Genomic DNA, 24,480 nt, shown 5'->3' with positions numbered 1-24,480 from the left:
ATGTGGACGATTTGAAGCTGTTGATACTGTTTGTGACGTCATTGTAAATCATGTTTACTTGACTTTGTAGAAATGCTTGCAGACTCAATAGATGACCGATTTTTCTGCAGGTCTGAAGCTACGAAACGTTGGGCCAATTTCGTTCCTTTTTGATAAAACTGCGCCCTCTACTGATAAATATTAGAAAGTGCATTGTAGGCATTATCACATAGGTAGTAAGCTTGAATAAAATATACCACATTTCCACAGTACAGCTGTAAACAAAGGTGTCTAAAATAATCAACCAACTGCCACTTAATATATAAAATTCACAATGATGCCACTAAAATAATGTAAGTGATCATTTTGAGTATTGATGGAGCTGGTTAAACAAGTCATCTACTTTGATCATTTCATTTTATGGGTATTTGTGTAAATCTATTTAAAACTATAACATTTTTTTTGTGAATGTTACAGCTATTTTTTGGGGGGCATTTTATATGCTTCCAAACATTTGAAGCCACTTGAAAAAGTTTCTCTATTTTCAACACAGATCAACAAACTAAGTTTAAAATCAGTGATAATCTCAATACTAATAAACCTAATAAATACTCCACTTGATACTGTGCAATAACTGACATACCACTAGTGGTATTTTGTCCCACTCTTTTTTTGTGAAAATATTTTAATTTAGCAACAATGGAGGATTTATTTAGACCGAAAGCTGGATGTTTATTAAGGTGATTCAACAGCATAACAGCTTTTACTAAACAAACTGCATTAATTTTCTGTTTTAGCCTGTTAGAGGTGGACAGCTGGTGCATTTTCTATTACTATCCTGTTTCATAAATCAAGTTATCTTGATTTTAAAGGTCACAGGTTGTATACGAGTTTTTCTTCAGGGTTTGATTGAATTAAAAAAAAATTACAATTTTATCAAATCCTGTTTCTGACATGCTGTATGGCAGACCCAAAACGACAAATATCTTCCAAAATATTTTGTAAAAATTAGGTTAATATTAAAAAAGCAGTCAATGTTTTGTTTTAAAAAGTATTTTTACTATTTGTTAAAAACGTGAATAGTTTTGGCCACAACATTTCCCAATTATGTCTTTAAAAAGTAAATGAAAATAAAAAATGCCTATAAATACAACACATTTAGATACAGCAGATAAATAAAAAAATAATGAAATATATGAATTCTTGGGGAGATTAAACAGCTAATAAGAAAAAAAATGATCTCCCAACAACTGAAGCATTTTACAGGCATGTTATAAACATCGGAGTGTTAAACATGTGAACAACTCAACATTTTCTGGTCCCTTTAACTACAAACCAACTACATCACGGGGTATACAATGTATTGCAGAAAAATAAATACATGTAAAAAATAAGAGGTGTGTGTTTTAGTTAATATTTTGCCACATTACAACCACAAACAATGTACTTCATTTTGTTTTATTGGACAAATACAAAGTAGTAGACAATTGTGAAGTGAAATAACTTTTTTCCTCCGAGCGGAAATCAGTTGCAGGTATAAAAGGTTTTCAGTCGAGCAGGACAATTATGGTAATCCGTAAAACCAAAACCCATCAATGTTTGTGGCTGTAACGTGGCAGAATGTGACACGGCTGAATACTTTTCTAAGCGGTGGGCGTGAGCACAAGTTCTCAAGATGCTCTGATGTACTCGCCGACTCCAGTTCCCATCCCCATGCATCCTCGTGTTGAAGCAGCGCCGTAGGGGCTTTCCCACAGTGCTGCTGACATCTCCAACCTCTTCTGTATTTTCATGGTATTTTGACTCCTTGGAGCTGCAGATTTCCACGTCAAGCACACAGCATGAGGTGAAGCTAAACGCACATAACGTCCTCGGATTGCACACGGCCTTGCATAACAAGCACGTATGTGGAATCTAAAGTGAGACACTTTGGAGTGAAAAACCCATCGGCACACTTTGTGTTTCAGTCGTTTGTCTTTGCTAAAAACTTACAAAAGTGTCAGTTGTGTGAGTATTGCTAACATAAGTTTTAGAAAAAGGTTTAACGTTGCTTAATTCATATAAACTCGATGCTTCGCATGTAATTCCTTCATTTATTCATCAGTCTTTATTGGGCTTCCCTTCATTATTCAGTTTTTTTTTAACCTTCATTGTTCACGTGAAGTTCCATATTGGTTTTAGCAGAGCTTGGAGCAGAGCTAACATTTGCTGGAGTCCAGTCCTCGATCCTCCACCTTCCAGATGGCGACTTTCCCGTCGTGCTTGGCGGCTCCGCTGAGGACGTAGCGGTCCTCAGCCGAGCACAGCGCCGTCACCTTGTCGATGTGGCCGTGGAGCTCCTTCAGGACCTCGTAGCGCTCCGTGTCCAGGATGTAAATCTTCCCCTTGGTGGAGCTACGGCCCATACCCCCGACCCATACCTGGTCAGAGAGGCGGAGAGAAGGAGCAGGTTACACTTTCCCTGTCCCAAATCACTGAAGTATTAAGCTGCTTCCAAATTATTTAATCGACCCATTGGACAGTGAACAGATTGGTTTATTTGTTAATTTAGCTAAAGTGTTGTTTTGTTAGCCAAGAAAGCTGGCCTAACAAAGGTGTATGTTTAAAAAAACACATACACCTCTGATTTTTTTTCTTTCCAAGAGACAGAGGTAGGATATTAACAAAACTTCTACTAAACAGATTTGATAAGATAAGAATCAGTGCTGAACTGGTTTAGAAATTATTTAGCTGAGAGGAAACTACATCACCTCCACTTACAATACCAAACGGTGTTCCTCCAGGATCTATGTTACACCCTACTTCATTGTCTTAGAGAATTCTTTGTAAATTAGGCTGTAGAAACAAATGCTTTTTTATTATCTTTGTTCACAATATGTGTCTGTTTGTGAATGAACCTGGTTTTTGACTTGAATCATGCAGTAGCATCCAGTGCAGTCCTGCAGCATCACGCGGTTGATGGGTCTGCTGGTGTTTTTAATGTGCCAGATATACACCTCTGCAGAGTCGACACACACACTCCAAAGCTCCTCGCTCTAATACAAACACAGGAAAACACAGGGAGGAGGACGTCAAACATTTACACACTTGAAATACATGTGTAAATGTCTTAGTATTACACAATAATAATACTAAGACCGTCTGTCTGTGTGTTACCTCGGGTATCAGCAGAGCAGAGCTAAACGTGACTCTCTGTTGTTCGGGCAGATTTATATGTTGTTTTAATGTACCGTTCCTCCAGACCTCCATTATGCCGTCCCTAGCGCCTTAAGAAAGGGGAAGAGAAAACGCACACAGTCGGTAATTTAGAAAAGAAGCCCATTCATGCTTCATTTGTCTGGCTTTATTGAGAAAAGAAACTCACAACACCAGAGAACTCCACCACAGCTGTAGACCGACTGCAGGCGATCGCAGGAGAGACGAAAATGTCTCTTCACCTACAAGACGAGTAAATCCACAGCGTGAGATTTACCTGGGAAATGTTTATTCATCCAGATTTTGACTGAGAAGGGAAGGAACCGGCTGATTTTCCACTCACCTGTAGAGTGGAGACTTCCCACGCCATGACGGTTCCCTCCGCACTGCAGGAGTACGCCACCTTGTGGCTGAAGATGACGGCACATGTTTCAAAACATTTATCCAGGATGCGTTTTTACAGAACATGTGCATCTTTTAGAGAAATGTATATTAATAAATTAAATTTCAACGTCTAAGATTAGAGCAATCAAACCATCAGCCTCTGCTGATGCTCTTGTGATAAATAATCAGTGATACATTAAAAAATCTATAAATATTTAGAAGTTATAGATAAGGAGTCACCAGTATTTTTCGTTGTCCAGTGCGAGTCCTGTGACCTCTGCCCTGTGTTCAGTCAGCTGCCTGTTACAGACCATGGACACCAGGCTGATGATGTAGATGACGCAGTCCTCAGAACCCATCCAGACCTGGTCTCTGTCAACTCCCAGCATGCAGTTCTGAAAACACACAAACCTAGATGATAAGCTTCAGGATTAATACAATTATTTATTTTGTTCAGTCAAAGAATATTTAGTGTTTTTAATGCTGTCAGATTAATTGTAATAATATTTCATCTATTGAAGGAATTTGAGTTTTATACAGACGTGTTTTTTTTAACAGATAACAAAAACTGAGTCGACTCGCATTTTAAAAAGTTAAGGAAAGCTCATTCACACAAATACATATATTCTCCACCAGGTGGCGTGAGTGTTTTAAAACATACACCTCTGTTCGATTTTTTTTTCTTTCCAAGAGTCAGAGGTAGGATATTAACAAAGTCCTAAGGAGATACTTCTCTCTCTCCGTTTCTGGTGAATGTTTACCTCACAATGATAACATGCAAGTTTCTGCAAGCAGAAAAAGAAAATGAAAGAAAAAAAGGCAGAGGAAAAAACTGCTTCATATGCATCTGATTTCCAGTGGCATGTGTGATGGATAACAGCTGAATCCGTCTGGCTCCGGAGTCAAATATTTTTGATTGCCAGCAAACTGAAGCCTTCTTTTGTTTATTGGCCTCACTCATCACTGGTTTTCCTAAAGCTACACAGCAGTTCAGTCCCAGTTCTTTGAGTTCCTCTTTGCATTGTGTTTGGAAATTTTCCTACTTCCACTAGTGAATATATCTGTGAAGATGATGGTTCCCTATCAATTCAGTTTGCTTATAATTCATTGGATAGTTCTTACTCCAATTTTCAGCAAATTCCTGAGATGTTTTCTATGCTTGATGCATACCAATCTTCCCAAAATAGATTAGCATTTTCTTTACAACCACAACGTCTGTCTAATAAATTAGAAAAGTGGTTTTATTGCATCATAAAAATAGATTTGCAATCATTTGAACGACCTGTAGAGTCCTGACCCTGCCTTTGGAATAAATAAGGGCATAGACTGTGACGGTGATTCTCCTCCAACAACAGTGTCTGACCCCACTGATGAGCTTTTGAAAGGCCAAAAATGTCCACAAACGTACTCCTAAACATTCTGAAAAAGATGAGCTTTACCAGATGAGCTGCTACATCTGCAAAGTGAGTCCCGGCATCACATTAAACCCATGGATTAAGAGCTGCATGTAACTCCACTTTATACGTCTGTGAGGGCAGATGAGACAACACTGAGCTAGAACAGTGTAGCAGGGAGGATGATCTGTTTCTTTAGTTTGGTTTTATATAGGACCAAATCAGGTACAAAGAGCTTGGAATAATTACTCAAAAATGTAATCCCAACAAATCCATATCCTGACTTTGAAACAAGATGTTATTGAGAATGACTACATTCTCAAACAAAGTGTAGAGAGCATAAAGAATACATTTGAAATTTAATGTTAAGCAGAGTCAAAAGGTGTGTCTGTCCCAAGCAGCACTGAAAAACAATATCCGCTATGACTAAAGACGACTTACGCTCTTTGACAGAAAACAGAGGGTGTGATTTCTTTTGTTTTTAAGAAGCTTTTCTGTAAAAAGAAAAAAAAAAAACTGTCAACTTGAAAATCACCAGCATGCTGCTGGTTTCTCTTACCAGTCTTGCATTTCCAACTTGGCAGGTTTGTATGAGGGACCAGCTGGATGCATCATAGACCATCACCTTCCCTCCACCCACAGACACCCATAACTGACCTGAAACACACACAAGCAGCATTTATACGTTATTTATTGATTTAAAAAAATAACTTTCACTTATTAGAAACAGAATGATAAAAACCACACAAGAATGAGGTAAAAAATGTTTCCTGCAACTGCACCAGATTCTATTTAGGTGTGTGACCATTAGACAGTTTGAGTCAAAACCCTTCATGCTCTGCAGTATACTCAAGCGGTCTGACTCCACCCTGGCTTGATCTAACGGTCACATTTTTTCCTACATATTCACTGCTGCTGGAATAAAAAAAAGAGAAAAAAAGAGAGAGAGAGCAACATCCTGCATTTCATAAGGGGAGCAGAGAGAGAAACGTAGACACTGAGAGAAGGGAGTGGTGAGGAATGAGGGGGTGAGAAAACTGGTCCTGGGCCAGAAACTCAATTCAGTGACCTATATTCAAGCGGGAGAGGCTAGCTCTGGGAGACAGACATGAATAGCTAGATGTGTCCTGTAGCTAGGCTGCCACAGAGGGGCTGTGTTTGTCATTCACATGAGTGTATTTGAGTTGGTGGTAGGTTCGCCACCAGCTTGTTTCTGAGTGGCCCCAGATGGCTGCAAACTAAAGGCCACGGCCTTTGTTGTTCCTTTTTAGCCTTCCTCGACCACCCACAAAGACGAGAAAACAACAACAAAAAAAAAGTCACAAGTCATGTCTAATGGTCAACAGAAGTTTAGATTGACCAGTCAAAGGTTTACCAGAAGAGTATTTTGATGCAATCGGTTTCTAAACATCTGCACAAAAATGCCAGAAGAGCACACAAAACAAACAAACCAGAAGTGATGAATAAACAATAAGAATGATCTAAAATCAGTTGGAATGTGAAGCGTTTTAAGACAGACACAGAGGTGAAGTTAAAGAATAAAAAAGCTGGTAAAACCGGAACAGCTGCCAAGAATCTAACAAAATCTTTAAATATAAACAGAAACACCTAATATGATCGAGTTTCTAAGCTAATGTTGCTACAAGTCACTTCACATTTTTTGTTTCTTTAAGACGTCATGAATCTGAGCGTCCATCCAGCACACGAGGGGTTCCTCAGGGCTCCATTCTCGGGACACTTTTCTGTGTTACGATACTCGCATTTAAATATTTTCTTGTTAGCAAATGAGTTTCTATCAATTATTACCTTAATATTAATATATAGATGTGTGGGAATTTTCTTTAATTTAATGTAAATAATTGTTTGTATACTCCTCATTTCCCAAAAACTTTCAGGAAACAAGCCGCAAAAAACTACTGCTTACTCCTACTTGTAAAACATTTTTTTACTAGTTTATATCATTATCTGTTCATATGTTTCAACTTGCATTTTATTTATTTTTTTTTTCAGTTTAATGAGTGTTCTTTTAATACATTTATTGTGTTAATATACTTTTTCTCTGAATTACCTTGTGTGAATAGTGTTAGCATTAGCCTAACAATGTCTAATAATCTCCCCCGTTTTCCTCTGTCTAAACACGAATCTGAAATAATTCATTTCAATGTCACTCTCAGGCTTGCAGAGCTTCCTGCTGGTCTGCAAAGGAAGACATTTATATTTAGTTTGCAGTGTGGTCACACAAAAACAATCCAAGGTGAGTTTAGAGCAGCAATTCTCATATGGCCCATTATCTTTTATTTATTTATTTTTTTAGATTAGACCCTGATTCAGATGGCTGAATCACCACTTCTACATCCTGAAGTTATGGAAAAACATACAGATCTTTTCATTTAAATCAGCTGTGATGGATCAGGGAAACAATGAACATGCAGGAAAGAGGCTCGTGAGGATTGTCGCTTAAAAATGGGTGTGCTAAGAAACATACTCAAACATTTATGGGCTGAAATGCAGGCTTGTCCAAAAGCTTTAGCTTAAATTGACAATAACTAAGAACTTTTGAAAAGTTCTGAAATGGAGGCTTCCTTTTAATTCAGCGTTTTCACAATATTCAGTGAATTTGACAAATTTTTTTCACTTTAGCACTTTCCCGAAAAGGGAGACCGGACGAGGAGGAACTAGTGCTGCTGGAAAATGTAATGCTCACATACGCGCTTTTCCTGTTAATGTAAGAGCTGATTGTAAACCAAAGGTTAACTGCATAATCAGTAATTGTTAATTGTGTTAGTCAGTGGGGGTGGGTGCCACAATGCAATGTAAAATTACCAAACACTTCTACTGCTGAAAAACCACCAATCAAAACCCAGACTTCCTTGTGGACCAATCAGAGACCAGAGGAACCTGACACTTGTCACCACAGTGTCAACAGGAATGCTGTAGAGACTGCTTTATTTGTGTGTGTGTGTTTGTGTATACCTGGAGTGTACAACAACACATCTACAGCCTGGGGTACGGCAAATTCCACTGACGGGTTTATTTTATGCTTCAGCGTCTCTGAAGTTGTGCTGGGAACCATCATCTGAGCTGGAGACGCATAAAACAGAAGTAATTAACCTTTAATGGGATGACTGCATGGTGATGCAACAGGAAGTGCTTTCAAGCACCAATAACTCTACCAAAAAAAACTTCCAGATGATAAAGCGTGATAAAGCTTCTATGAGCAGAGGGTTTAGCAAGAATGTTATGTGACTGAAAACAGATAAAAACTGCAATAATAACAAAAGCAAACGCAGTAGCGCGGGATGGAGAAACAGCTATCTCACCTTCTAGACTCATGCGGTCAAAGTAAGCGAGTTTAGAAGCAGCATAGATAGCTTTGCTGCTCTGAAGGCTGCCCACTACAGCGTCCATCAACAAGGCATTGGTCAGAGCCTGTTGCATGTATTGTGGATCCTGGAGAAAAAGATATTTTAGATGTAATAAGTGAAAAAAAAACAACAAAAGAAAACCTTAATTTACCTGCTGTTTGTACATATTTAAGAAGAAAGAATGAAACTAAACAATTAAAAATTTGACCTAACAGAGATAGAAGAAAATAATGTTTTACAAATATTGTATTTTCCAGACTATAAGTCGCAGCTACAAAAAAACCCAAAACAAACAAAACCCCCCACAAAACTGGAAACGTACATATAAAAGCCACACCGGGCTATAAGCCGCTGGTATCTCCGCCGCTCTCTGTTTTCCAATAAACCTGCTGGATTTATTAAGGACGCTGCTCTCCGTCTCCAAAGCCAAACTATGGATTTGTTCACGCCGAGTTTATGTGCAATGGTTCCATTTCCCTCCTGTACTACCAGATCGATAGCCCTCAACTTAAAAACTGCAGCATATGAGTTTGAAGAAATTTCTCAGTCGTGCCTGCTGCTTGCATGTGCTTTTTCTAACTGAAAATTAGCACTTTCTTCTTTGATTTCCAATTTTGACTTCCAATGATTCACTTCCTGCTAAAGAGCCCCCTGGTGGTTGAAGAAAAATCCACAGAAAAGCCACACCGGGCTATAAGCAGCATGATTCAAAGCGTAGGAAAAAAGTAGCGGCGTATAGTCCGAAAAATATGGTATTTATGATTGAATATTGCAATATGTTTAATTAATAATGACCCACATTTTTCACATTTTTTTCTTTAAACCACACAATGTCCCCGCCACCTTCTGCATGCTTTCACATCTCAGCCATTGTCATCCATGTCAAATGTAAACAGCAAGAGTGGTGAATAGCACACAAACTGTGAATGCACTTGAAACATAAGAGTGAACTAAATAAATCCATTTTGACACTGCACAGATTTATATCGTAACTATGATTGTAATTTAGCGTATTGCACAGCTCTAAATGATACTATACAATTTGCTAATAGTTTTTTTTTCCTTTTTAGTTTACAACATCAGATCTCTGGTATCTGGGATTCTAGTTATTAATGTTTGGATATTAAAATTGGCCAAACAAAATGGCAAATCCTGTTTGCCAAGATTAATTTAAGACATCGGGATACATTTTAAATTGTGATAAAAGTGGGTTATACACAAACTTTAATCCACGTTAAATTCACTTCTCAGAATATGCAATTCAGGATATATGATTATAATATCGTTTTAGTTTAAGAAATCATGTATCAAATAAGTTTTGCCAACTCATTTTAATTACTATCACACCGTTGTGTGTTTGCCTAGAGTTTCAGAGATGCAAGGATGTACGGTACATTTGACAAATACTGCTCCAGCTTTGCCACAATATAAATTTATCAAGGCTACTTTCAATCAGCCCTTATATAAGCATTGTTTATCATTGGCCACTCTGGTGCATGCAAATGAAAATTCTAAAATAAAAGTATAATACTTAGAAATACAACTGACAGTAACTTGTGTAAGTTGTGCAGAACTTTTCCAATACTGACTTTGTTGTTAAATTATTTCTAATAAATAGACAATACACAGCATACAGATACAAGAACAACTTTGGTTTTATTTTTAAAAAAGTCAACACTTTAAAAAAGTGTTATTTAACCTCAGTTTTTACATAAAGTAAAAGGTGATCGGCAATTGCTCTTTCCATGTTGTCTAATGTCTTTTGTTGGCTGATTAGTTACAAGAGTTTTTTTAATCAGTGCTGCTTATAAAAACACTGTCATGTGTATCAATGATCACCTTGTTGACTGTGGAGAGTACAGAGAAGAGGAACTGAGATTTTTCAATTCAGGTGGCGAGTTAACAGACGAAAGAAAATGAAAATGTGTGTTTCAGCTACAATGTCCGGTTTCAAAAAGGAAAACCTCCTCCTGCTGCTATAGCATGCATATTTTTGGTCGTCTGTGTCAGACAGAATTTCAGCCACACAGGTCACTGCAGTTCATGTGTTAGTACATGTGCACACACATTGAGATAAAAATAAGGTAATAAAAGTGACAAATAACTCAATAATTGATCTTGATGGGGTGTTGCATTTCCCACTTTCATTCTTCTCCCGCAGTTACCCTCCTAGATCAAAGCTTTACCTTGTGTCGGTCAGCTATTGATCGTCCTGCCCACATCTCCTTGACCATCAGATTCCACAGCTCAGTCTCCGTTTTCAGGTTCGCCTCGAATGTCTCCTTCCTTCCATGAACACGGATCTTCAGGCTGGGGATGCGTAGAACCAGGAAGGGAGCAGAGGACACCCTCACTTCCTGTCAACAAAGAATTGTCGTCGTCTTTTTTTTAAATTCTCATTTACTGGCTCGTGTTGTTTATTCTCGGTCTTTCCTCTCACCTCTAAGTCTCGATATTGTGCCACCTCCACATATCCCGGTCGTCCGTCGGTCAGCAAGAAAAGCCGACGCTGAGTCATGGCGATCTTCCCCACACCACGACTCGTTTTGACGGAGGATGACAGCTTGAAGACGCATTCAGCAGCATCAATGTGCTCCAGCACGGATGCCGGCAGACACACCTTAAAAACAAACAGAAAAAATTATACAGTAATTACATTCAGGAGAAGAAAAAAAAAAATCCATTACCAAATTTATGTAATCAAGTCTTTAAAAAAATCCTGGAACTTTTTCTCATTCTGTTTCATTGAAACTATTGACCCTTTTGTTTTATTGGGATTTCAAACAATAAACCAACAAAGTGATGAATAATTGTGGAAGAGAAGATAAATGACAGTTGCAATTGGTTGCACTGTAGGTTTGGGAATATATATCCATGCCACTTTTCAGATTTGCATTTTTAGAAAAATAATTAAGCTGTATATCCTTTATAACTATGCACCACCTCGTGTTGGTATTTTAGATAAAACAAAGCTTGAAGTTGTAATATGACAGCATGTACAAGAAAAGAGCATGTGGTGTGAATATCTACGCAGGAACCTGTAATCGCCAATGTAATGTTTAATATTTAAAAGAAAAGTCTTCAAAGAGATCTTATGCAAGTTCTCAGAGACCACTAGAATTATATCTAATTAAACTCAAGGACTTAATATTTTCTATTTTGCTTTTTTAAATGATAAACATGAGGGGGAAAATATGAATCTAATTATCCATCTAATTATCAAATTAAACAAAAAAGATCTTAAACTTGTATAACACAAATGGGCAAACATATTATTTTCACATGTAAACGAAACATTTGCATTCATTTAGGGAAAAATCCGGCCATATTTCTGAACGTTTATGCAAACTGCGGTTGCTCCTCCATGACTGGAGCAATTAGGGACATGGAAATTGCATGAAATAAACGCCATCTGATAAAAGCTGTAGGATGCAAGAGGAAAATAAGGGAGAAGAAGCAACCTGCTGTCTGCATTGCCGGTCTTATACGTTGAGCATTCTGCACTAGAAGTTACAACACTTTTCATTTATTCAATCGAAAACTTAACTGTGAATCAATCAGAAACCTTTTAACGCTTTACCGGAAAATTAATACAGTAAATAATTTATGTACCATGTGCAATGATTTAGCAATCTGATCCTACTTCAGTCAATGCTTCTTATCTTGTAAAAAATCAGTAAAATGGATGAAACGTCCTGCTGTCTTTTACAATTTGCAGCCATGCGTCACAACTATCTCCATCTTCTGTTCATTTGTAAACACCACTGCCAACCTGATTCCTCCCTGATAAAGACAGACATTGTTCTCAAAAGTATTTTTGAGGAGTGTCTCACTCTTGCTTGTACCCAGAGGTCACTGTGAGGCAGCATGCTTCTCTATCTCTGAAATCATTTCTGCGTTTGCTGTTTTAGCATCTTCAGACAAGAACAAACACGGCATGACGGAAAAATAGGAGCAGGCTGCTCACGTCAGCTGGACCTGATGGGCATGTTTGTATGTATGTATGTGAATGAGGAGCAAAGGAAAGCAGAGACCTCATGCAGAACAAGCAAAAAAGAAATTGCTTTGGGAATTTCTCCTAACATTTACTTACACATTAAAAAAACAACAACAAAAAAAAACACACATTTCAGTAATTGACAAATTAAAATATTTTCTACAAAGTTCTCTCCTGTTGCAGGTATGGATATCAACACATTTAATTTTTGGTACAGACCTCTTGAGCCTCGGCCTCAGTCTCCTTCCAGATGGTGTAAAACACTCTGAATAAGTCTGGACCAACCTGCTTCTGGTTACCTGCAGCACACGCACACACACCACCCAAAAATACACTGCTTGAATACTGAGCTGAGCCACATTTTGTTTTTCTTAAATCTGCCGACAGAGCAGTCTTGTTTGAAGAACTCTGTTGCACACAAACGTATCCAAACATCTGGTTGGTGGCTAAGATGCGTTTTTCTTTCTCTTTCAGGCTGTTTGATGTGCCAGCACGCCTGCAGAGTGAGCAGCTGGAGCCGGCCTTCAGCACGACATCAACACAGCAGCTGTGTGTGCTCTCATACACCGAGACACAACCATGTAATTTTTAGCCGTGTGGGATAAGTCAAGTCAACTAAATTTAATACTATACATCCTCTGCTGAGTTAAAAGCACCAATTAAGCAGCTTAGTGCCACCACTTGAAAGCATAGACAGCATTGGATCACTGATGATGTAAACTGAGAATCTGACAGCGTTCAGATTTTTAAAGTCATCGTCACCTTTTAATTTTTAACTCAAGTCCCGGATATCTACTTCCATAGATGTCTGAGAGTGTTTCCAAACACTCCAATAATAAAAAAAACTCGATTACCTACTACAGGTGAGGTTAAAAATAGAAAGCAGAGACAAAAATGTCTCTGGGAAACTCCAGCATGAATTCATTTTTAAAGCACTTTTTTATTGTTTTTCACAACTTTAAAAATATATTGTAAAGAAGAAGTTCAATGTTGAAAAAAAAAATCTTGAATATTCTAAGATAAAGCAGAGCTACTTTCAAGTGTTATTCAAGTTAGTTTCATATGGAAACATTTGCAGGATGTGTAAAACAAGCACATGAACGCTAGAGTAGAACAAAGCTTATTCTGGTGTAATCTGAAAATGTATGTGAGAAACTCTTCAGAAGGGCCAAGTCAACCATTAACCCAAGAAATAAATGTTTGCCTGAAAAAGCAGAAGAAAGAGCACAGCAGAAAGATTCCTGCGGACAATAGTTAAGAGCAAGTAGTCCAAAACCTTGGAGTTTATAAAACAACCATAAACTAAAGTACAAACTAGCAATAAACAATGTGTCCCTCATTAAACTGTAATCAAGCCAAACACACATGTAACAAAGTACAGTAAAAAAAAAAAAGTTTCCCCCTTACCTACGGTTAGAGCATCAAACAGTCTGTGGATGGTTCCTTGGTCTTTAACGATGCCAGACTCCTGGACACATTTCACAAACTCCTCCAAGTGCATGTATTTTTTCGGCAGCTGGAAACGCTTTACTGCTGCGTCTTCCTGTCCCGTGCCCTGCGTCGCGCGCTCCCGCTCCTGTTCCCTCTTCAGCCGACTGATTAGGCGTTTGATCTCCGGCCTTCTGTCCGCCTGCGAAGAGGATTTTGATATTCAATTCTGAGGCGTTGCTGTCCGTGTCACTGTTAGCCGCTGGTAATACAATACAATGAAATAGGCCCATCCCAAAACTTTTTGTGTAATTTGCTGCGTTACAAGCACAACCTTCAATGCTTTTTACTTAAATATTATGTGATAGAGACAAAAGGAAATATTAAAATATATTTAAATATAAAAATCACAAACGACTGGTGTAGATTAGTTATTTACATCCCTTTTAGTTCTCCTTAATAATTATGCACCAACTTGTGTTCATCTATCACACATGTTGGTGTAATGTGATTAAAAATGGGCAGGAATATTAGGGCCATGTCACATTTACACCTCAGCAGTAGTTTTAGTTTCTAGATTCAATAAGTAAAAGAAGAAGTGGAGTTGGTCTGAACTGACCTGAACCCGCTCAACATCTGGCAGGGAGTCTATTAAAGAGTTAACCATCTGAGAAGGGAAGATTTCGGCGTCTGTCTTATAAAGACTATGAAAATCCTCTAAAGCGTCCAGACGCCTGTTGGACACAGTGTTCACCAAACCCCGGAGGTAATGGTATCTGCACACAGAAGAACAGACTGGATAAGCCACACACAGACCGTAACAGGATTTAATTTATCATCTAGAGCCCTTTAGGAAATCTACTAAGGGGCTCTGAAATCTTGAAAAGCAGCCAAGGAATTCACAATGACTGAAACGCAAACAAAAGACATAATGATAAAATCTTCATGACTCATGAGCTATAACCTGTTCTTCTGGAAGCGGGCTTTGTACTAAATAAAGATACAGAGGAAAATAAAGCCGAAAGGAGGATTTGACCTTTTTTTAAATTTCTTTAAGGAAGCTAGCAGTCAGAAACTGGGGCAGGAATGAGCCAACCAGAAAGATTACATAATCAAAAGGGTAATTGCCGCTTTTTATTTGCATTACTTCAGAGCTGAATCATATGATTCATCTTCAGTTAGTGTCAGCAGAAAAGTATATTTGAACAAGCCGGTCAGGTGAAACTATAAACCCTGTCTGTCATTTCGGCAGATACCTGGCCAGCAGTGCAGATTCATCAGGTGGTGTCGCACTAATAGTCTTCCCCAGCGAGGCAACCATGTCAGAGTAATAGTTCTGAACGTAATGATAGGCTAATGGCGGCGGGAACTCTGGGAGACGGAACACCTTCAGAGGTTTCTGAAGAAACTTCAACCCTGGAAGGAAAAAAAACATGCAATCAGGAACGACATCACATTCAAATGATTCTCAGTTCAGTCACCAGTACTGACCGCTATCGGGACTGATCTTCCGAATGGAGAGTAGTCTGTTTGCGTTCAACGCGACCGATTCGTTAATGGGTTGGTCGAGATTCGGCAGACTGGCTCCCAGCCGCTTGCTCAGTTTGCGGTCAGGGCCAGCTCTGGACAGCTCCGACATCGGAGGGCGGCGTGGGGATTCTGTCATTGCACGATTCCTGCAAAGAACAAAGTCGGGAAGAGGATTTGGTTTGACAGTGAGAGAAAGTCGTTTGATCAGAAACTTCAGGTATCAATATTTAAATCATGACTCCTCCACATCAAATGTCACTCAAGAAAGCCAGTGTTCAGTAGGAAAAAGGGATTGTGTAATCTCCCAATATGCTTGGCAATGGCAAATCATCACCAGTGTCACCTATAAAATTTAGAATTTGGACAATCTTGTCCGATTCTTTGGGATTTCAGGGTCCAAACTCATGTAGAAGGATCAGCTGGGGACCAAAACATGGTAGACCCCTAACTGGTTACCAGCCATTCAGAAACTAAAAACAATCTGTTTCCACTCACTGAGCACAGAGCACCTGAGAATTACCAGGTCACACAAACACCAGCCCTTGTATGAATGTTATTACTGAATTAAGAAAAAAGTGAAAATGATTTTTACAATTCAGTCAGGTTCTTAAAATGAAGTCAGAGGCATGGTTTCTTTAGCCCTCTAGAGAGCGAGACTTCCAAAGGAAAACAGGAAGGCTCAACAGAGAACACCCAAGTTGCTCCGAATTATTTATTTTATATAATTTTTCAACCTCAATCTATCAAAATGTTGGATTTGGAAATGTTGGCAACATTTTGGAGATGACAAAGTTGATAAGAGGATCTACATTCTTGATTAAATCCCAACACAGCTGGATGTTTTGTAACGTTAATCATGACAATTAAAAAAAGTCAGACAATGCGTGAACTTTACAAGTATATATTTTTTTTTTGCTTCAGAGTATTACTAATATCTTCTTCTCCTTTTACTTATATCAATAAATGACTGACTACTTTACACAGATGGGCAAGAAAAAAATATTAAAATATTCATATCTTTACTGCATTAAAAAAATTATGTGAAAATTTTAAACTTTTCATCTTTTAGATGGAGAAGGGACAAGAGGTGTAACAACTGTTATTTATATTAGTTGAACATGATTAAAAGAACACAAAACAAAAAAAAATATCCCCAGAAATTGTGTTAAATAAAGTCATTAGCACTTTTATCGCCGCCCCTCAGCTGTGACATCATGCCAGCGTCATACCGGTGCGATTGGCTTTGTGTCATCTGCTCCATGCGGCTGAAGGAATCTCTTTTCCGGTTCAGCCTGTCCCGCAGGAATGAGTGAAAGATGTGCGTCTCTAACACCTGAGGACAATTCCAGCAGAGTCAGTCACAGTCTCAGGTCTGTGTGCATGACAAGAGTACATCTTAGTTTCACAATGGTCGACAATTACCTTTCTGTAAAACAGCTGGTCGTCTGGCTCCCTCGTTCTAAGAAACTCCTCACTATTAAAAACTCTGTGTTCATGGTTTAAAAAGTCCTGGACTCCTCTGACAATGAAAAAACAAGGTGCCAGTAGAGCGTAAGGCTTTCTGATATTTCTGTTCATTATTTTAATCTTTCGGTGGATCCTCACCTGAAGATGTTGACCACCAGTTCCAGGGCGATGTTTTGGATCTGGGAGTTGAGTTTCTGCTGCCAGCCTCTACGCTGGGAGCGAAGGCTGTTAACATCTGTACCTGTTCCAAGGTGGCACAGCTCCAAATCGTACTGAATCTGTAAGCTCTCTGCCCTGGAGAACCCAAAGCACAAAGGAATTTAGTATAGTTTGTGGATTATATCCACTATCAACTCCTCTAATTTAAAAGCCTTTAGGAGGTAACCTAGACTTAAACTCTGATTCAGATTTGGCTTCTGTCATTGAACTATTTTTACCCGCTAGTAATTACCCGCTAAAGAACTACGAGCACATGATGAAGTACCGATAAACTGGCCTGTAAAATAACACGTTTGGGAGCATCTATGCCACTCAAGACATCAGCAAAGCAAAGACGAACTAAATGTTCTTTATGATGTCCATAATATTCAAAACCTGACCTTCGAACCTTTAGGGAAATATTTTGTTCGTTTGGTTTCCAAATGCTCAGACAGCAGTTTAACGATGGTATACTGACACACTTTCAACATAGCTTGAATTTCGTACTCATTGCAAACACAAACTGTGGATCTAGAGTCTTTTGAGTTATGTTTCTACAAGCTGTGCACGTCCAGAAGCTGAAACTTTTTGTTGATTCAGCTTCATAAAAACATCTCAGGTTGGGTGAAACGCATCTGCAGACACCAGCTTCCAAGTCCCGGCACATATTGCCAACTGGATTTAAGCCTAAAACTTTGACTAGGTCATTCTAACCCATGTAAAAACATTTACGCAAATAAATTTCGATCAATAACTAAATAAAATAGCACTACAGCAATGCTTTTAGATTGGGGTTAGCGGGCGTTACCTCGAAATAAAGCACTCTGCTGCAGCCAGAGGTAATGCAGGAAGGTCGACAGCTTCAGACCACGATGTCTGAATCAAACCATCATCCACATTCACAAGGATTAGGTCCTCTGTCTCCTAAATCCAGAGATAAACGCATGTAAAACATAGCACAGTTTAACAGAGAATGGCTCAGTCTGCAGAAAAGAAAGCATCTATGGAAATGTAAGCTGAGCTTCAATGAGTCAATGAATAAAGATGAAGACAGCTGAGAATAAGCAGCCATTGTTGAACTTCATATTTGAGTTTATACCAATTAAAAAAACCTCCCATTTTACCACCAGATGCGGATTTTACAGCATAGAACCATGAATTCTTTAGTTTGCATCAGTGGTTTTAACTTAACTTATTTAGTAATTCACTGGTAAGCAAAATTTAAGCAATAAATGGGTGGTGGTGCACTTACAGCAGCAATCTCTTCAAAGTGATTAATGTGACAGCCCATCAGGAAAGCGGTCGGCGCCATAAGAAAGTCCAGCATTCCTCGGGCCAAGACAGGAACGTAGGGCTGCTGCCAGGACAGTGGCTAAGAGCAGGGAGCAGGAAGAGATAAACTAAAGGATATTGTTTTAAGCTCTTTTTTGATTAATATATTTTTTTAACCTAACCTGCAGGTACAGCAACAAACTCTCTGCCACCAAAGTCAGTCTGGCCCAGTCTGAGGAGAAAAAGACGATCCTCTGCTCTTGCAGAAGGCAGGAAAGCACCTGGAAGACGCAGCAGTGGGAAAACTTATTAGTCTGCTCAAGAATAGCATTTTTACAGGTGTTGTGGCTTTGTGTTCTCCTGTGTGCTATGTCTGTGAGATAACCACCTGGAGCAGAGCTGTGTGAGTGAAACAGAGAAGAGGAAGGTGAAGGTTGAGGTCAACAACGGGACTGTCCTGATCGTCTCTGGACGGGAGAACCACTTGAAGGGGACGGAGACTAAAAGACTGACAAACACATTTTATCGTTTAGATCTATTATAATGTGGTGCAGAAGGAAAGTATAATTTAGTACAGAACATGCAAAGAAAGGCAGGAATATATTCTGACCACATGCAGCTGTCCAGGAGGTGGTAGGGGAACGAGGGACAGCTTGGCTGAAAACTCCCTGATCGTTTCTTCAAGATCAGCTTGTCTCGCAGTCCGCAACTGGACCAGCAGACTGGCAATGACGAGAAAGAAGCATTACAGATAATGGATAACTAGAGATATACCAAGTTGTTAAGGGTTAATGTTATAATCTTTCTGTAGCATCTTATACTAGACATGCAAGAGATTTCCATTTGATCTGATATGATTATTTTAGGTAAAATCACAATCAAGTAGTCCAAAAAGCAATGTATTTACAAAATGACGTTACCATGACAAGGAGTCTTTCAGGGCGTTGTAGTAGGGAAACTTTGAAATGATGCACACAGCAAAAGGAGCAAACAGACGAGACTTGGGTGCGTTCCATCTGTGGCCATTTTGGAAAACATTGTCCTGAACGGACTGTTAAGATAAAAGAGGATCAGAAATAAAATTCTGAATTGATCGTATCCAATGTTTTACTGATCAAGCTGCATGCGTGTTTGCACCTGCACAGCTCTGTAGTATTGGACAACAACTCCATGGGTTCGATTGCCAAACAGGTCGGTGAAAACCAAGAAGTGATAAGCGTCATCTTTCTGCTCACTGGCTAGCTGAAGACCATCTAATCAAAAAAAACAAGAGGCGCCAAATAAGACACAAACACTGACTTTCTCAGCTGTAAGAGGTATACATGCAGTTATTAAAAAAAACAAATAAATCAAAGTGAACACAACTGGTGCACAATCACCAAGCTGCATAAAGTATGTCCAAAATATTTGACGACAAAGAGCACCACGTTTCGCTTCTGTGAAAGCTCATTAGTATATAACTGGTTTGGAATGAAAGTTGTACCAGGGAAACAGAGCTGAGGCAAAGCGATGAGGTCCAGATCCTTTGGAACACTGATGTCCTCCGTTGATGGTACCGGCGATGCTTCGTGACGACTGCTTGAATCTCCATTAGACACGCCCTCCGCAGCACGATCTCGCCTCTTCTGCAGGTTACAGAAACAAAAGGCATTTGGCTCGAATGATTTCTCTTTCATTTTTTAATAAATTAGTTAACTTAGAAAACCTTTTTAATGAAACTTCTTCTCCTCTGCACACGGCTGAAAGCTGGACCAATGACGTGGTTCGAGTTGGCCTCTATGGAAACAAACGGCGGAGCATGGACCTGCAGTACCTCAGGATCCAGCAGGGGGAGCTCACTTGACTTTGTGTGCTGCAAGGGATTGCGAAATCGTATTACTTGTCGTAGATGTATGATAAGAATAAGCAATTATGTTTTTATAATCATAAACTTGATGATGCAGCTTGGAAATAATAAAAAAAAAAAACTGATCAAATTTTTCATCCCAGTTCGTTTTTGTGCATACATACTTGCGGTAACTCTCGAAGCTTATCGCTGGGAGCTCCGACCACTACACAGGCCTCCAGGAGCCCAGATGGGAGCTCCGCCATCACATCAGAGTTCACACACTCCTAGAAACACACACACACACACACACATACAGCAGCAGAACACTTACATATACTTGGAGACATTTTGATGAGATTGCATCACTAATATTGTAATATTTTGCATTGTTTGAATACAAATTGTCCTTGAAAATCAGCATGACATATTAACCCAGAGTTATTTTAAACCTGAACAAAGCTAAAATATCCTGCATCCGTTTTCATATCTGTTAGGAAAACAGTTTTGAAATTGATATTTCAAATTGATAGCTCACCTTTTACAATGTGACAAACCGAACAGAGGAAGGTAGAGCTGCTGTGATGGCTCTTTTAACAAAAAAAAATAAATCCTTCAAAGAGTTTTACACAACACACAAACAGCTGCACTGATTATATTTGCAAAACATGACACGAGTCTATTAAAAACTGCCAGCACCTTTTTTCTCATGATTTACACGCAGCATTGCATCCACAGACCAGCTGTGTCACAAGGTTACCCACTGGTGCATTAAACCAAGTGTTTCACCAGAGGAATCGAAACCACAACCGCTACCAAATTACTGTCACTGAACCCCTTTTAGAGGAGGTTTTAGATTCTCTGGCACTGGTGTCCTTTTCATATGAATTTTCATACTTAGAATCACTGGTAGCATAAAGCATCCTGGATACTCCTTGTAAAAGAAACTAGCTAAAACATATTTACATTTTATTGCAGTATGATAAGCTATTTTATAGAAGAATTTACAATCGGTTTTGTTACTGTAGGAGCACTACAATCAAAAGTTTTGTTCTCCCTGTTCTTCCCAAACACACAAGAATGACCAATTGTTGAGCATTATGGAAAAGGCTGCATTCTTGTTTTAAACACCAAATCCATATGAAAACCTCTTTGCCTCATCTGGTGAATGCAAAAGGTTCCAGTTAAAATTCCAGTAGAATTTATCCAAATCCACGTTTATGTCCATGTCAGGAAGATAAATGTGGGTTCTTTCCATGCCTTGTTTGTCACAGTTCCAGTTGTTTTATACCTTTAAATGTTTGCTCCAAATGGTGAAAGTTCAGCTTAAGTCGGTCAAGACCATGGACAAGATTACCTTCAGTTCAACCAGAATTTCTTGTCTCTTCCCCATTTTGAAGCCAAGACGCCTCTGTGTCAAATCCTGTTTATACCCGACTAGAAGATGCAGTCATGAGTTATTAATTACAGATTCTAGAGACGCGGACCAACTGGGCAAACACTTTCAAACATACCTTAGATATGAAATGTTGTTCTAAATGACCTCAATAAATTATGAAAATACTTACAATGAAAAACAAATGTCTTTTATGTGATTTAGCGTATGAGGAGGAAGTGGTTTGTTTAAATGTATGAAAGTTTGTGCAGGAAGTAGAAAGTAGGAAAAGAAAACTCGTAACATGTTGGTAGAAAATGGGGCTATGAATTGGTAAAAGGGCATCACATCAGGAAACTTCCTTTACCTGAAATTATTTTAATGTGCAAATAATCATTGCCACTATTACAATGTTCAAAGTTCGCTTAATGAGGGGGTTTCAGGTCTATAAATGAGTTAAGTGATGTTTTTTTTCATTATTTGCATACTGATCATACCTTTACTGTGACAGTGACGCACCTGTTGAGGCTTTTCAAGAATATACTGGTCATTTAGTTGATGAAAATCTTCATTACCAATTTTCATATTTACTGTGATGTTTCTTCTTTTCAAAATTTCTTTATTTAAAAAAAAACATGCTTGTTTTACATTGGATCTTGGTGCAACTAGCATAAAGGAACAAATTATACATAACAAAAATGCTACGGTTACTTTTATTTTCCAGGAAATGAGATGGGTGCCACTAAAAGCTTTAGGGGTTATTTTCTGTTCCTTCACAAAGGACTTTTTTTACAACCGCTAAATAAATGTTTCAAATTAAAAGTGGGGTTTTTCTTACAAATGTCAGTAAAAAAACAAAAATCAAGCTTTATTTGCAGGTTTTTACCATCTTCCAGGTTGAGGAAATGATGTAAAAAGCACTGAAACATATCAGAAACATATCCTGTAAGTCTGTCAGCATACCACAGGTCATCTGTGAACACCTGACTTGCATTAGCTTCAACTAAAGGCTGAAGCTGAGAAGTTTATACATTAGCCTTATTTTCATCTTATTAAATATTCCTTCTATCGAATCTTTTATTCATGTCTTGCTGGTTTCCCTTTCGGTTTCTACGTGTATTTTTCTTCCTAAAGCCAATCACTTCATTTCTATCATTATTCTTATTTCAACATACTGTCCGTTTCACCTTTGTCATGCATTCCCTACATGTCTTCGGGTCATTCCGGCCTCTAACAACCCTGCTGTGTCACGTTAAAAAAAACCATCACTTAACTCATTTATAGACCTGAAACCCCCTCATTAAGCGAACTTTGAACATTGTAATAGTGGCAATGATTATTTGCACATTAAAATAATTTCACTATACAGGTAAAGGAAGTTTCCTGATGTGAAAAACTAAAGGGGGAACTTTATATAAAGGCACACAGAGCACTTGCAAAGTGAAGGAAACGCATTTTCCCTCAATAAACATGTTTGCGCACTGAGTACAGACAGCACAAACTGAAAAACAATACTTGAATTTGGTGTTCACCTTTTATGAGGCAACTCTACACTGCAGGTCGTTCAAGTCGTTTAACAAGTTCTACCTCATATCTGTCACAGACTAATGACAAAGATACCTTTCCGATTTCTTTTCTCTCCCTTTTTGGTTTATAAGCAAACTTGAAAAATAAACACTGGTTGCACAATAGACTTCCTCTTTGACAGTCTGAGAAAAGTCCCATAATGAGATTTTTTTCCTACGTTTTCTGATCCTCTGGAGAGTTAACAACTTGTTCCAAAAATCGGTATCACATTCCCCCCCCCCTCCCCCCGTTTTTACAGCAATATTTTTTTGTAAATAAAAACAATAACACATGAATATATTGAACAATTAGTTTCCTTACATTTTTTAAATGATAAAAATTGTCCAACTCTGACTTTATAAGCGACCTCATAACTTCATGACAGACAAAACCCCCCGAGACACAGGAAGAAGGTGACCTCTTAAAAACGAGTGACATGCCCCTTTAATAGACACCAGACAAAGGTTTTATGGATTTTTTACTGGCTAATAAAGAAAACAAACTTCATGATGTGTCCTAGTGACTAACGCGAGGGAGAAGTACCAGAAAAGGGCTTATTTACATGTTTAGGTTTCAAAACAATGTCCTTTAAAAAAAAAAAAAAAAAAACCCCAAAAACAAGCCGTGCATATTATAAAAGCAGAAACTACCTTTGGCATCTCTACTTCTCTGTATTGTCTGAGAAACATATGGCTCCATTAGCCAAATCGTTTAACTAAAATACAATTTTCAAACAAAACAAATTAAACCATGAAGTACCAACAGGTTAACAGTTTTCTGCAATTACCCTCCCTAAACAATGTTAACTGTATGAACTATGAAAGGCTATGACAAAATAAAAGCGAGACGTGAGTTAAGACAGACATATTGAAAAAAAGTGACTAACCTTATATTACTCGATCATTTCCACTGGGTTCGGTTGCGACATTTGGTTAGCTTGCCAACACAGCCATTGTTCGCGGTCATAAAGCCGTTTAAAAACTTCACAAACTTTCCTGTACGCCGTGATTCAAAATTCACAGACACTCACCCTGGTTTACCGCTGATTTGTCAAACTTGGCAACGATACGACCCTACTCTTTTCCCGTGCTCTGTCAAAATAAAAGCCTAGATCCCAATGAGAGAGATGACTTTATATGTTTTGAAATGTCGCCACCTACTGCATTTTTAAGGTACTGCATGTTTATTATTTAAGATAATTCAAACTTGTACTGTATTTGAGCTACAAGGTAGCTTCAATTTTGTTTTAATTTTTTTCCTGTTTACTTTAGTTAGGGAGGTAAGTTATTGCCATTTGGTTTACTTACTTTAAATAGGTTAGTTCGGTTAATATTTCAAAAATGTTAGTTTTCTTAGTAGGTTTAATCTAACCCCAAAGTTGCACCCTGCTAGATATGTTATATTACATTGGTTTAAAATTTACAACGAACTAATACATTCAGGGGGAAAATATCTCCTCTTTGAAAATTTTAAATTTGTTCAGACGTACACCCAAAGTACTGTAT

General features: G+C 38.4%; 1 protein-coding gene across 2 annotated transcripts; it reads right to left on the bottom strand.

Moving 5' to 3' along the window:
- Nucleotides 1-1,230: 1,230 nt before the first annotated feature.
- Nucleotides 1,231-24,081, bottom strand: dennd3a (DENN/MADD domain containing 3a). 2 transcript variants are annotated; one of them, XM_008422140.2, is made up of 30 exons: nucleotides 23,862-24,081; nucleotides 20,220-20,321; nucleotides 19,915-20,061; nucleotides 19,693-19,834; nucleotides 19,347-19,462; nucleotides 19,130-19,260; nucleotides 18,820-18,931; nucleotides 18,598-18,717; nucleotides 18,392-18,490; nucleotides 18,190-18,309; nucleotides 17,746-17,861; nucleotides 16,878-17,033; nucleotides 16,695-16,791; nucleotides 16,502-16,605; nucleotides 15,234-15,418; nucleotides 14,999-15,158; nucleotides 14,362-14,518; nucleotides 13,722-13,944; nucleotides 12,534-12,613; nucleotides 10,758-10,937; nucleotides 10,504-10,674; nucleotides 8,273-8,402; nucleotides 7,926-8,033; nucleotides 5,512-5,609; nucleotides 3,799-3,953; nucleotides 3,518-3,584; nucleotides 3,344-3,416; nucleotides 3,136-3,245; nucleotides 2,877-3,014; nucleotides 1,231-2,399 (listed from the first exon to the last, which is right to left on the bottom strand). In XM_008422140.2, exons 2-30 carry the CDS (start codon nucleotides 20,298-20,300, stop codon nucleotides 2,178-2,180), a joined length of 3,798 nt encoding a protein of 1,265 aa, XP_008420362.1. In that variant the 5' UTR covers nucleotides 20,301-20,321; nucleotides 23,862-24,081; the 3' UTR covers nucleotides 1,231-2,177. The 2 variants fall into 2 exon arrangements, with proteins under 2 accessions (XP_008420362.1, XP_008420363.1); XM_008422141.3 differs by having other exon boundaries at nucleotides 24,006-24,064.
- Between the last annotated feature and the right edge of the window lie 399 nt (nucleotides 24,082-24,480).

Source organism: Poecilia reticulata, chromosome 11 (assembly GCF_904066995.2).
Source record: "Poecilia reticulata chromosome 11, P_reticulata-male-v2, whole genome shotgun sequence".
Lineage (NCBI taxonomy): Eukaryota > Metazoa > Chordata > Actinopteri > Cyprinodontiformes > Poeciliidae > Poecilia > Poecilia reticulata.
Note: the sequence above shows the minus strand (reverse complement) of the source record. Positions and strands in the feature narration are given on the sequence as shown.

Coding starts and splice junctions, on each gene's coding strand:
- dennd3a (XM_008422140.2), bottom strand. CDS start 20,300: ATGGCGGAGCTCCCATCTGGGCTCCTGGAGGCCTGTGTAGTGGTCGGA. Junction 19,463..19,692: donor GCCTCAGCTCTGTTTCCCTG/GTACAACTTTCA, acceptor TTTTTTGATTAG/ATGGTCTTCAGCTAGCCAGT. Junction 19,261..19,346: donor AATACTACAGAGCTGTGCAG/GTGCAAACACGC, acceptor TTATCTTAACAG/TCCGTTCAGGACAATGTTTT.